We start from the raw sequence: 13,287 nt of genomic DNA, 5'->3' as shown, positions 1-13,287 counted from the left end.
TTTTTTTTGTATTGAATCCCACCTATGAACAACTAAAACAATATTTTCCCCCTTCAAGTGGGTTGGACCATGTCTTAGCATAATCTTTCCTATAGAACCCTGGAGGGAAAATAGAGAGGCCTGACAAACAAGTGCGTAAGATCTTCCTCATGCGAATTTCAGTTCACAATTTTTAAAAATATTTCCAATAGCATTTTTCCAAATCCTCTGCAAAACAATGATCCTCATGATCCTTGGCACCATAGATTAATATTATAAGTATTTGGGGGGGGGGTTTATTTTGAATAGGGTAGTGATGGATCAAGAACCAACTGAGCATATACTTCTATTTGAATACAACTCATAAAACAGACATTTTCTTTAAAATACTTTGGGCTGTAATTTTATATAGCCTAGAATTCAAATTATTTTTCTTTATGGTAACAATTTTTATGCCACCTCCAGTTGACTAGAATAAAAATACCATCTCCCTGGACAGGTTTCATTTCTCTTTAGACATTTTTTGGGCTTTAGGAATTCGTTCTACATTGACTATTTGAAATTGGCATCAGTGTGCCTAGGCTTACATGTAAACTGCTGAAATAAGGGTTTGAAATGGGAGATAGCTGATATGAAATTCTTGCTCAGCAACAGTCTGGTCAGGGCTGGATGATAGGTCTGCTTTCAGAGCAGGACAGGGTTGGGGGGATTAGAGGAGGTGACAAAGGATTATTAAACTTCTTTACAAACTGACAGAAGATTCGCCTATTGAACTGCTGGCTTCATGGGAAAAGCTTGTCTGAATGGAAGTTTTGAAACCAGGAATTGGACCTTCCCTGCTTAACTGCTCTCTCTCCACCCCTTAAGGGGGGATGATAGAAACACTGACAATACAAGGATTCCTCAAAGTCCCAACTTAAATGGTAACATCTCTTTGCTTACTTCATAGGCTTTAGTATAGGTGACTTAAGTGCTAACAATTTCCCAGCACCCCCTTGCTCTCCCATAAAGAATATACCAATTGGGGATGGGGGTGGGGGTGTGTGTGTGGTGGGGGGGAATCACATGAAGCCTTTTTATTTGGGAATCAAGTCTCGAGGGCCCAAAACTGGGGATGGCAGGTTTGCCTGGGCTGAAGGCAGCTAAGGACCAGCTCCCTTTGAGCCCCAGCCCCAGGGACATGAGACACCACTTATAGGTTATAGGTTCTACAGTGTCTGTTATCTCCACCAAAGTCAGTCTGCCTCTCCCAATCAGGTCCAAAGGAAGACTTGTCCTTGGGGCCAAGAGGGTCAGTCATTCCAGGTAAGTACAAAAACCAAGTATCCAAATTGCTAGTTCAACCTCATAGATGTCTTCTTGACCATTCAACATCAGACAAATGGATTTCCCAATGTTCTCACTTGTTCTTGATGAATATTGATAAACTCCATATTCCCTTTTCATGCCTAAAAAACTTAAGAGTTCTAAAATGTGCCCTCTTTCCCTTAAAAAAAAAAAAGATTTAAAAAGTCAGCTATTCTCCTCCCCAATCTCTCCTGGAACTGCCATTTAACACTGACTAAAGTCATTGCTTGAAGGTCACCAACCAGCCACCTCTGAGCATCTCACTGGGAAGATGCACGTGGGTGGTTGGCAGTGGTCTTTTTCTTTTAAATGCCAACCTGCTTTGGAGGTACACCTGTCATGACAGAACAGAATGGGGAGGAGTAAATAACTTAGTTACAATACAATTTAGAAGAAAAAATAATACTGCTGTTTGTAACATATTTTAACTTCAGGAGAGCATTCTATCCCGAAAGTGGGTTAGTGTTCCAGGGCCATATTGCTGTGTCTGCAATACTGCCTTTCTTACCCCACTCACCAAGTAAAATATTCAGCACAGACACCCCTATGGGGTTTCAAGGCAACCCCAATCCCCCAAGGGGATGACAAGGCAACCATCAAGCCAGGGTCTGGATCAGCCAAGGGACAAACCATTCAGGAACATTAGTCCTCTTGCGCTATTCATTTGTGGTTTTAAAGCTACAGGAGGATGTAAACTTTGTTCTTGGGGGCAGTCTTTGTAGGTCCCTTAGGGAAACAGCAAAGACAGCAGTCAGCCCCTTGATCATTCTCAGGAATCTGTCCATAGCTCCTTGGAGCCCCTGCACTCTGTTGGCTGGGGGTAGGTGACAAGCCCAACTCTTCTGTGAGCGGGGGAGCTGGGACCAGAGCCCTGACCTTTCCAGGAGAGGTGAGATGAGAGCACCAGTCTCTGGGGAGTCGGGACAAGATGTTTGTGCTCAATGTCTTCTTGCCTTTACCCTGGACAAGAGTGAACAGACTGAGGACAGTAAAACAGCTGAACAATGGCTTGGGTTTTGTGTAACATATCTCTACCAGAAGGTCAAGCTGCAGGCAGAGCCCCCGGGGGGCTGCCTGAAGAAAGGGCTTGAGTGCTGGTGTCTCCATAGAAACCAGTTCACAGAATTCCACAAGGCATGGACTGCTAAAACCCACTTCATTCTCAAAGGCCAGGGTGGTGGAGTCTAGAGGCGGTTGTCTCCATTGATTCGAGTTCTCCGAAGTGCCCTAGAAGAAGAGAAGTAAAGGTCTTGATTGGGACGGGGGGCTCCTAAGGGGAAGCTGCCCCCTAAGAGATCTGCTGAGATCTAAGATCTTAGATCTGCAAGACAAGAGCTGAGGATATAGATGTGAGACAAGTCATGCTCAGGAAAAAAACCAAACAAATAGCACTTGAGAAAGACATATATATAGCAGTCCCATTTAAGGTTTGGGCCACCCCGAGGGGGAGAGCAGAGCTGAGGAGGCCAGATCCTGCCTCACCCACCTCACCTGGGTGGCCCAAGCAAGCCACCTCGCCTCTTGGGTGAGGCTGAACTACATCACAAGTCCTAGTACAGAGCAGGAGCTACATGAATGCTTCCTGAAGCCTCTGCTAGGCTCCAGGTTCCAGAATTGACTTGGGGAATTCTCACTGAGGTGGCGCTCTACCATAAATGACACTTATGAAACAGGGTTGTGCTAACCTGGCTGATTATTTGACTAACAGGCTCACCATCACAGCCTTTCCCATCACCCTCTGCTCTGCGCCCAGACCATGTTCTGAATATAAACAATGAGTCCATGGTAATCTGGGCAATTACACATGTACGTTGGGAAGGCACAGTTTTAGCAAAAAATAGTTCTATACTGGCAAATGACCCCCATCCATCCCATCTTGAATGAAATCTAGGTTAAGGGAGGCTCCTGAACATTTAAGGTGCGGTTGGTGCCCTCTCAGCTGCATAATGATGCCTTGGATCACCCTGTCCAAGCTTTTGAAAATGTGAAAGAGGTCTGTTGGGAAACCTGGAACCAGAAAAGCCAGGCTGAACCTGGGCAGCAGTATGATCCTCCCAGTGGCTGCCCTAGCCACATTTTTTGCCTCTCCCTACGAGCCCCAGGAGGAGGAGGGAAGGAAGGGAAGAAGATGTTGGTGTCACCTCCGTTCCCGGCTGTCAAAGTGGTCGGCTAGGTGCTCTTGAGAGATACGGAAGTCCTCGAACGGCTGTTGGTAGCGGGCTTCAAAGGAGCCCTCTCGAGCGCGTCCGTGGAGTAGCTGGCCCGAAGAGTCAGAACCCCGTTCTCGGAATGATGAGCTGCCAAAGGGACTGACTTCCCCATTCTCCTGCTTTAGAAAGAAGCACCCAAAAACCCGTTATGGCCTCTACAGGTTCCAGAATTGGTCCTCACCCCCAACTCTCCTTGATGAGAAACCTCTACTCACGAGTCAAAAGGCATGTCCCCAAGCTGTCCCTACTTCCAGAAGTTAATAGTTTACACCTCCCTGACCCAGCCCCACCTCAGATTAGGGCCTTCTCTTCCTTCTGACACCACCTAGTTATCTTTAAGGACCCTTCCTCAAATTCTTCAACAAAGGAGCCTCAGCTGGGCAGCAAGTACCTTGGCAGGAAATATATCTATTTTGATAAGCAGAGAGGCCAACTCCAAGTCTTCACTGTAGTTATTCTTCAAAGGCACCGCTCGGTATCCTGAAATCAGTAAGATAGCCCCATCCCAAACCACAAGTGAGTTTGCCTAAGGCACCACAGTCCTGGTTTCTGGGCTTACTGTCCTCTCCCCATCTCTCCCTCTCCACTGAGTTGCACGGACAAGGCCTTGGCTTGCTCTGTCCGACCTTGGCACCCCATTCACCCCATGACTCTTTGTCTAGCTCTTCCACACAACTTCAGCTTATTTGTCAAAGAGGAAAACCAGAGGGTTAACTTCTGTGAGACTATCAATGACATCACAGGTGCTAGTCCCCTCACCTATTATTTGAAAAGAACCAGCAGTCAAGAAGAATCACTGAGCCAACTTCCAAGGTTGCTATGGTAGGCGACAACCCAAAAGAAGCTCTAGTGGTGTATCTCAGACTCAGGCTCTAATGAAGCCAAATGGGGAGATATTTGGGGGTCCAAGGGGCTTTCCCAGGACCCCTCCTAACATCGGCATCCTATGAGACAAGACTCCAGACTGTGGCCAGACCGTACCTCGGCCTAACAACACCTACTGGGTCTGGCTGATCTACTCTTGGAAGTTATGAAAAAGTGTGTGGGCACCACACCTAACTGGCATGGGAGGTTCCCCTGAAGAGCAAAAAAGGGATGAGGTCAAGATTTCCCAAACTTCCCTGTGGGCTCAATGATTTGCTCATCAGTAGAGAGGTTCTGGAATCCCCAGCCCTTACCTGTCTTTAGGCCCTTCACTAAGAAGGTGGCCTGAGCCAGGAAATTCTGGTCACTGAACATATCCTCTTCATACACCACAAAGCGCAGAAAAGCAAACTCAGGGTTACTAATCTGGAAGTGGAAAGGCTTCGCTGGCCACATAGGGTTCAAACCATTGTCCACTGAAAAGCAGAGGGCAGAAATCAGGAACCAGCATCCCAATCTGGCCCCCGTCCCCCCACTGCATGTGAGATGCTGAAGGAAAAGGTCAAAGGGCTAAGGCATTCAGGTCACATGGAGAACCCCCCCTTTTCTGAGGCCATTCTTATCTGTATATACTGTAGGGACAGGGCTAACCTTGGGCACCAGAGGGGAAAGGATCATTCCCTTCTAGCCAAGCTTCGTTTGGGGACAGGTAGCTATCTCCTCCTCTCTCTGAAGCAAGACCCAGCTCTAAAGTGTAACCCCAGGGTTTGGGGGTGGAAGGTTAGGGGAGAGACCACACACTTTTTTCTTAGGTTGCACACACTGAATATCACAACTCTTCCCAGCTGTACACACACAAGACAGAAAATGCCACTGGCTAGTGAGACTGACCGTGACATGGCTCTGACCTGGCCCTTACGGGCCGAGACAAACCCACCCAAACAGTGCCCAGGTCAACGGGGAGAAAGATGCTGGGTCAGGTGTGGCCTGGGGTGCTCCCACCCTGTTCCACCTGGGCCTCACCCACAAATTCTGTCTTGTGCTTCATGTTGTCGTAGTCAGCCCCAGCTACCTCAATCTCCACGAAAGGACACACGATGCCACGCCCATTCTTGGGAAGGTGCCGGGCCCCCAGGACCTAGGCAGGACAGAGATGGTTTGTCCCCTCCCCCATCTCCTCCACACTTCTGCTTCTTTCCCTTCAGTATCTCTGGCCAGGCTCTGCTGGAACTCACAAGCCAGAAGCCACCTTCCTCGGACCCTGTACTGCCCCAGGGGGTACGCACATTGACTCTAGGCCCAGCAGGACGATACTACCCACCACAAACCCAGACCGAGCGAGCCCCAAGCCCGAGGCCCCACCAGACACGGCCGATGCACTCCAGAGCCTTGGGGCCCAGCCTGTGCAGGTCCAAACATTCCAATGGTGAGGCCAGACTGGTGGAGACAAGATGCCCTCTGCTGGCACCCAAGAAACTGCTGCTCCAAGTCCCCAGTCAGATTTCCCTGAGCCCATGGTCAGTCTGGGGCTTGCTGGTCTCTCCCCAGCGGTTCCTCCATTCTAGGTCTCCTGATTCTCTCTGGGGGAGGATCAGTTTACAGACTTTCCCCACATGAGCCCTTCACCTTGCTCAACTAGTGACAGATGACATCAGTAAAGAGGCTCCTTCTCCCTCAATGGCTCTGCTCCACATTCCCCATGAGGCTCAGAAGAGTCTTCTCTGAGTCCATGGGACCTTCTACAGCCCCACAACGGGATTTATTCTGAGAAGGAAGCAGGCCTGGACAGGACCTCAACACCAGACAATGACTGTGTTGGGGTTCATGGGGCCTCTATCATCTAATCACTTGAAAATCTCTCCCCCAAACACAGACTGAGAATGTGAAATTACAGAAGAGATGCCCTCCAAGCTTGGAAGCACAGGCATGTGGCACCTAGAATCTCCAGGAAGCATCTCAGAACCCACCTGGCAAGTGTAAAGGGAGGAGCTCCCAGGAGGCCAGTATCCAGCCCATCCTTGACAGCCCCACCCTCCTGGAGGCCTTCAACCAAACTGATGGCAACCATCTCTCCTCCACTGTAACATTCCATGAACCAAGGAAGGACATGCCAACCAGAAAGAGCTCTTTATTTAGAGTTCAAATCCCATCTCTAATGAATGACCTTGGGCATGCAAATTCACCTCGCCTAGTCTCATTTCCCTCCTCTGTAAAAAAGAGCAAATTGGTACTTGAATTTTAATATCCCTTCCAGTCCTCAATCTATGATCCTGTAACCTCAGTGGCAGCCCTCCAATTAATATTGGACTTCAGACAGCATCACAATTCTTAGCCCTCAGAAGGTGTTATGTGTCTGTGTGATGATCACAGGGTAACCTTTCTAAGCCTCAGTTTCCTCTGTAAAATGAGGATGATGTTTATACCCATCTCAGAGAGTGGCTGGGAGAAAAGCACTACAGAATTGGGAGTTGTGATGATTATTGTGTATGACACTCACCAAGACAGAATTCAAATTCCCTAACTCGATTCAGTTACCAGCTTCTGTCTGTACCAGCTGTTCCTTCTCTGGATCTCTATCTGCTTAGACCTTCCAGCCTCCCTCCTCCAAGCCTCTCTTGACATGCCTTGTTTGTCCTGTTTCCACCAAAGGTCCACGTATGGGCCCAGTTTCTCCTTCAGCTCTTTGTGGGCCCAAGACAGGATCCAGAAATCACAGACCTGGGCTAGCTGGTCCTTTTCAAATGGGCAAGAAGTACATTCCAATGTGGGTAGGCCTAGAGTTGGTTAGCTGTGGACCTGGACCACATTCCTGCCCTAAGTGGCCTTTGCTGTGATGTGGGGGCAGCAGTGGTACCTCCCCAACCATCCCCCTCCCCCAAGAGCTTCCGAGGCTGCTCACCTCTATACAGACTGCACATGGCTCTACCCCTCGCAAGCTGCACTTGTCAAAGGGGTCAAAGGCTTCATCTCTCATGTTGCTTGGCTGCATCACATACCCACAGCGCCCACTGGACATGAACAGGGCCTGGTTCATCTGCATGGGTTTATCTAGAAGAAATGAATTAAGCTACATTGAACTCAAACTATCTTTGGATCCCTCAGTTCAGGAAAATGACCCAGATCTTTGGGTGGATAGTGGGAAGAGTAATCAAAACCCCTAAACCCACTCTCATACCCCACGGAAGCTATAGGTCTCAAGAGAACCCCTAAAGTGCCCCCTTACCTGGAGTCTGGAAGTTGAGGGCTACAAGCTGGCTGCCACAAATCCACATGGGCAGAGGATCATAATTGGAGGAATCCAGTCGTTGGCCCTTGGGATAGATGCGTGACAGCTGAAGCCGATTGTACTGCAAGAACTTCTTGCCTTTGGTCTTATTTACATATTTCTCGGCCTTGGTCTCAGGGAAGGATGACATATCTCGGTAACAAGCCCGCTCAGTGCCAATCTCTGGGAAGGTTTAAGGAAGAGGTCACAGCCTTGGCCATTAAGACTCTAACCAACCCAGGCCATAGGCAAGGGGCAGCTATGCCAGCCAAGACCTGTCCCCTAAGCCCAGATCAGCCATGCTGGGCCAGAGCCTCTGCCCCTGCACAGTCACATGCGCCAATGGTTCCAATCCAGATAAGAATCATCCATGCCCCCATCAAACTGACACACCAACAATCACCCACGCAGGCTCCAGTCTAGCCTCTACCTCATTCCTTCCCTTACTCACTATCCTCATCGAAGGGAACGGGCCGACAGTAGATGACAAGTTCAGACAACTCCAAAGCAATTTTCTTCCTTCGTTCCATCATCTTTCCTTCTGTGAGCTGCAGGGCAGAGAGAGCTATGTTAGATCCCCTGGCTCTGGCCCAGTGTGAGGAGGATATGACCTAATACCAAGGGTCAGCCCTCCAAACACTTCAGGGAAGATCCAAGAGCACATTCTCTCAACCCTCCCAGAGCCCACCACTCATCCACTCATCCCTCCTTACATCCTCGCCTTCCCTCCTCATCCTGTAAAAGCTGTAAGCTGGAAGGAGTGCATGGCTTGCCAGCTGTCTCTGGGGCCAGGCAAGAAATCCTTGTCTAGCAGCAATTCCACACCACCGTATTCCATACCCCAACCCCCTTGCCCCAGCCAACCCCAGGAGGGACCCTCACCCGGGCATCCGCAGTCTGGGCCACCTCTCGGATCTTTTTCACCCAGTCCTGTAGGTCCTCCTGTGAATCGGCAGCCACATCCAGAGACCAATGTGCAATGGAGGCCATGCTGATGGAGAACACAAACAGCCGGTTGTTCTTCCCTTCTGGGCGGATAGCTGCAAGGCAAAAGCCCAACAAGAGAAAAAGGTCAGTGGCTGGGAGGTTTGTCAGTCCCTTGCCCAAGCCCACTATTCCTCCAAAACAGACACACACTTGGAAGTCTAGATGAGAACATCCCACCTATGAGACACACAGACCAGAAGCTGCAGCTATCCCAAGACTAGCCTCAGGGGGCTGGTCCAGGACAAGCATGGATAAGGCCCAGGGCTCACCAATCTGACAGGCCGGCACATCCAGGACTCCACGGAGCAGATCTCCCAGAGGACTGTTTTCATCCAGTTGCTGTACAGATAAAAGCCACAATGACCATCACTTTATCTGCCCCCCAGACTGTCCATGTGTAAGAACACATTTCAGAGCAAGTGTGATCTTCTGGCCAGAAGCCCCCTGCTTACGAAGAGATGCTCTCCTGCCAGTGCGGGGTGGGGTACTACGCATGCCCACAGAGCCCTCCATGGCCTCACCTCCCTCTCCGGCTCTAAAGCAGCAGGATTGGCCATCTCTTCCACATAATTGGATGGGAACCAGAGCTGCTTCTTCCCTCCATAGTCTCCCCTCCACCTGTAGGAATAGACAGCAGACCTGGGATCCTGGAGCATGGGACTCAGACAAGAGTCCCTTGGACAAATGGCCATCCTCACCACCTTCCTTCTCTCCCCTTTCCCCAAGCCCTGTGACAACTCCACCCTTTTCTGAATGTTAGCACCATGTTGAGGGACTGGTACTTTTTTAAATGCACATAAACACTTGGGGGCACAATCACCCAGGCAGAGTCCAGACCTACACTAGCATGTAGATCCCAGGATTCCCATCATTTCATCATCTCAAGCGTTAATCCTCAGAACCAACCACCCCCTCAGCCTTCCCCCTATCAGAACTCTTAGTCCAAGAGGGTGGGGTGAAGATTCCTCAGGTTAGGATAGTCTGGAGTTGGCATTTCCCCCAACTCACCAGCCTCCCTCTTGCTTTTCTACATTCTGGATGATGGCACTCTTCGTAAAGGTCAGCTCATCTTCCCGCTGCGCCTTGTAGTCAAAGAGGGCTTTGACTGCACACTGGGGAGACAGTGGGGCTGGTCAAAAGGGGGAGGGGACAGGGACCTTGCCCCTAACAAGCCCTGGTAGAGAAAGAGGTAGCTATGTTCAGAAAATGCATCCTAGGGTTGTTGAGGTGGGGAGGGCTATGATGGCCTCCATCCTGGGGCAGCGATAGGACTCCACCTTTTTCACTACTCAGGGAGCAAAAACTTCAAGGGAAAAAGTTGAGTTTAGCTGAGCTGGGCTGAAAGTTCAGAGGGTCCCCCAGAAGGAAGCCTGCATGCAGTTACACATTATCCATGATATAGGGCAAGTGGCCTAGAGAGTGGATGGCCAAACCTAGGGTTGCTGACATAGGATTTAAAAGCATGAGAGGGATCTGAAAGGTCCAATCTCCTCAGTTTACAAATAATGCAAAGCTGAGGTTCAAAGAAAGGAAAAGTAGTAAATAGCAGAGCATTCGGTTGATCCAGGTCTCATCTCCAAATTCCATGCTCTTTACTCTAGCTAGAGACAGTACTGACTGATTAAAAACTGTTCATCTGGTCCCTCCTCCACATGTGGGAGCTGTCACACATGTTTATGTGCATGCCCAAATACATTCATATATGTCCACGAACACATACAAATCCACACAGGTGATAATATTGTGTGTGTATATATATTAACATTATATATACTATTATCATGAATTTTATGTTCTGAGGTCCCTTTCAGCTCCAGTAGCCTAGGAGAGGCAGGGATATGGAAAGGAAAAACACCAATTTGGAACCAAAGAGATGGGATTCAAAATCTGCCTCTGCTATTATTATATGTGACCTTGGGCAAATCTCTTTACCTCTCTAAACTTATTTCTTGCACTGTTTAGAACAAAAAAAAAGAAACCACAGAAATTTGGTCTAGTTCATCTCTCATGAGAGGTTTGATCTTAATTAATCTTTTCCCTACATCTATTAGCTGCATCCTGTTTTGATTGGCACATGTCATACTTTAGAGTAACTTAGGCAGAAATTGGGGCTGAGCTATCTAGCCTGAGTCCCACCTGCTTAATAAGAGGACCCCGACAATTTTGGTACTTTTAAGGAATCTCAATCAGTCCTAGAAGAAAATTAAACTTCAAGGGTTACCTGCTCAGGGCCTAACCAGGGAAGATCCTCAGTCCTGGAAGATGACAAACATCTCAGAACTGGAAGGGGCCTCTCACTATCTAACCCTTATCAAAACAAGAGCACCTTTTTTTCAGTCATCCTGAAAAATTGTCTTCTGCCTTCCTAAGAACAATTCTGCTCAGTGATAAGCTGCCAGCATCCATTCCAAAGTAGGGAAAGTGGAATACTAACTAACTACAAATCTATAAACTTCTCCAACCCAGGAGTTTAGATGGGGCAGGGTGGCCAGGAGAGGAAGAAGGGATTCAAAACATCCACCCTATGGAAAATCTCCCAATTATCTCTCCCCCCCCCCCCAAGAGAGGCAGCCAAGAGGTGCCAGGCAAGGAAGCCTCCAGAAGGGATCCCAGCCCTGGAAGGAGTATGTCTGAACAGTCAGTGATCATAAGGCCACAATGTCAAGGTAATAGCATCTAATAAACACAGCTTAGTACTAACAGTGTTTTCAGGTTTATAAGCACTAGACGCGTTATTTCATTTGATCCTCACAACAACCCTCTGAGGTTATTATTATCCTTATTTTACAGATGAGGAAACTGAGGTTGAGAGAGAGGGTGCCCAAGGTCACACAGCTAAGTGTGTAGGGTAAGATTTGAACTGAACACAAGTCTGCCTGACTCCAAGTCTAGCACTTGATCCCCTTGTGCCATCTAGAATCCTTTACCTTAAAAGTTGGCATAGGGTTTGCCTCCACATAGAACCCTGGGTTCCGTCCTTCATACAAGGCTCCATAGTCCGGCTCCTAAAAAGAGAGTTTCCATCAAGAATAGCAGGCAGCTCTGGTCTCATCTTGCCCCTCTGTTTGGAAGCACATATAATCTGCTTCTTCAAACTCACTCAGACTTTCCTTGGCTTCCCTCAGTCATGGTCTCCTTCCTCTCTGGGATTCATGGTCACTCACCTCATTTCCTCATCTTTCTCCCACTCCCTAAGGAGTTATTTTCCCTTGGTCCTGTCCTTAGTCTTTTTTTATACTCTCTCCTGACCATTTCAATGCAAATGATTCCCAAATCTTTTTGAAGCCCCTGAACTCCAGAAATACATTTCCAACTACTAGTAAGATAGGATCTGTACATCTTAATAACACCTCAAAATCGATATATCCAAAATGAAGCTCACCGTTTTCTCCCCCCAACCCTGCCCCGTTTCTGAAGTTCTCTATTTCTGTTGATGATAGTGGTACTACCATGTTCCTTTTCTCTCAGATTTGGAAGCGTTCATTTTTCCTTCTTACTTTCCCCCAAATCAATTCTGTTTGCCCTTTCTTCTCCACTCTTAACTACTTCGTTATTTTGTCTATTTCTAAGTCCTGCCTCCCTTCCATCACCAATCCAAACCTGCCTGTCCCACCTCAAGCCCCAGTCTCTCCATGAGCCACCTTCTTGCATTGAGACATTCATGGCCTCTCCAAGTCCACAAGTTCTTATCTATCCTCCCAGACCAGGCTGTTACCTTCACACCTCTGTCATTAAGAAGTCCTCCCTACCCTCCCAAGTGCCCCCCCTCACCGCTGTGCCAATCTTCTCTAGTGCCTCCTCATTGATGGGGTACCGGAGCTTCATCTTCCTGTACAGAGGGTGCTTCTCATAGTAACTGATGAGATCTACGAGACTGTCAAACTCGGAGTTCCCCAGCATCACCGTCTGCCCCTCCTGCTGGACCCGGCAATGTTTGATCTTCCCTTCTGCCCTAAGGGGTCAGACAAAGCTCAAACTTTTAGCAGAACCTTTCAGGACACCACTTCCCCAAGCCCCAGCTCTGCTTTATTTACTGACATTGATTCTCTGCCTATGCTGTATATACTTACAAATACTGAGCTTAGAAATTTTTTTTTAATTTGTATTAGGGAAACTAGATGGCACAGTAGATAAAGTATCAACCCTGAGTTCAGACCCAGCCTCAGGCAGTTACTGTGTGTGACCCTGGGCAAGTCACTTAACCGTGATTATCTCCAAAAAGAAATAAAAATTGCCTAATTGATTGACACTTAACCTCTTTCAAAACTTCTTAGAGATAGTTAGGTGGTACAGTAGATAAGAGTCAGGAGGACCTGAGTTAAAATCCAGCTTCACACCTTAAGATTTATTTAATTGTGTGACCATGGGCTTAACTTAATTCCATTACCTTGTAAAGATTAAAAAAAAAATTGCATCCCTGTGCTTAATAAATGATGGCCCACTGACAGGACACAGATCAGGACCAACCCTTTCCTGGCCCTGCAGTCACAAAGCTAAGCCACAATTCTACCCTGACCTGCCCTCCCCCTGACCCATGCAGAGACAAGTTCTACGGGAATACCTCATAACCACCTCCTCATCCACGCCTTATTTATATACCCTCCCTCTATGATAATCTCTCTGGGGATACTTTTC

The 13,287-nt window shown here is 48.1% G+C and overlaps 1 protein-coding gene across 2 annotated transcripts in view; it reads right to left on the bottom strand.

Annotated features, from left to right (window-relative positions):
* Positions 1-651: 651 nt before the first annotated feature.
* The window catches only part of PLCG1 (phospholipase C gamma 1), a 63,201-nt gene continuing 50,565 nt past the window's right edge, over positions 652-13,287 (bottom strand). The window contains exons 19-32 of one of the 2 annotated variants that reach the window (XM_074211976.1): positions 12,424-12,604; positions 11,580-11,657; positions 9,661-9,764; positions 9,174-9,270; positions 8,922-8,991; positions 8,548-8,705; positions 8,117-8,213; positions 7,624-7,848; positions 7,300-7,448; positions 5,424-5,538; positions 4,715-4,876; positions 3,928-4,016; positions 3,468-3,652; positions 652-2,553 (exon numbers count right to left, since the gene is read on the bottom strand). In XM_074211976.1, coding sequence (XP_074068077.1) covers positions 2,511-2,553; positions 3,468-3,652; positions 3,928-4,016; positions 4,715-4,876; positions 5,424-5,538; positions 7,300-7,448; positions 7,624-7,848; positions 8,117-8,213; positions 8,548-8,705; positions 8,922-8,991; positions 9,174-9,270; positions 9,661-9,764; positions 11,580-11,657; positions 12,424-12,604 — 1,753 coding nt within the window. In that variant the 3' untranslated portion in view covers positions 652-2,510. Of the gene's footprint in view, positions 2,554-3,467; positions 3,656-3,927; positions 4,017-4,714; positions 4,877-5,423; positions 5,539-7,299; positions 7,449-7,623; positions 7,849-8,116; positions 8,214-8,547; positions 8,706-8,921; positions 8,992-9,173; positions 9,271-9,660; positions 9,765-11,579; positions 11,658-12,423; positions 12,605-13,287 lie in introns of both variants that reach the window. The other variant, XM_074211975.1, reaches the window with a different exon arrangement.

This window comes from Macrotis lagotis, chromosome 1 (assembly GCF_037893015.1).
Source record: "Macrotis lagotis isolate mMagLag1 chromosome 1, bilby.v1.9.chrom.fasta, whole genome shotgun sequence".
Classification (NCBI taxonomy): domain Eukaryota; kingdom Metazoa; phylum Chordata; class Mammalia; order Peramelemorphia; family Peramelidae; genus Macrotis; species Macrotis lagotis.
The sequence above is the reverse complement of the archived record's forward strand: the minus strand, read 5'-3'. Positions and strand labels throughout refer to the sequence as shown.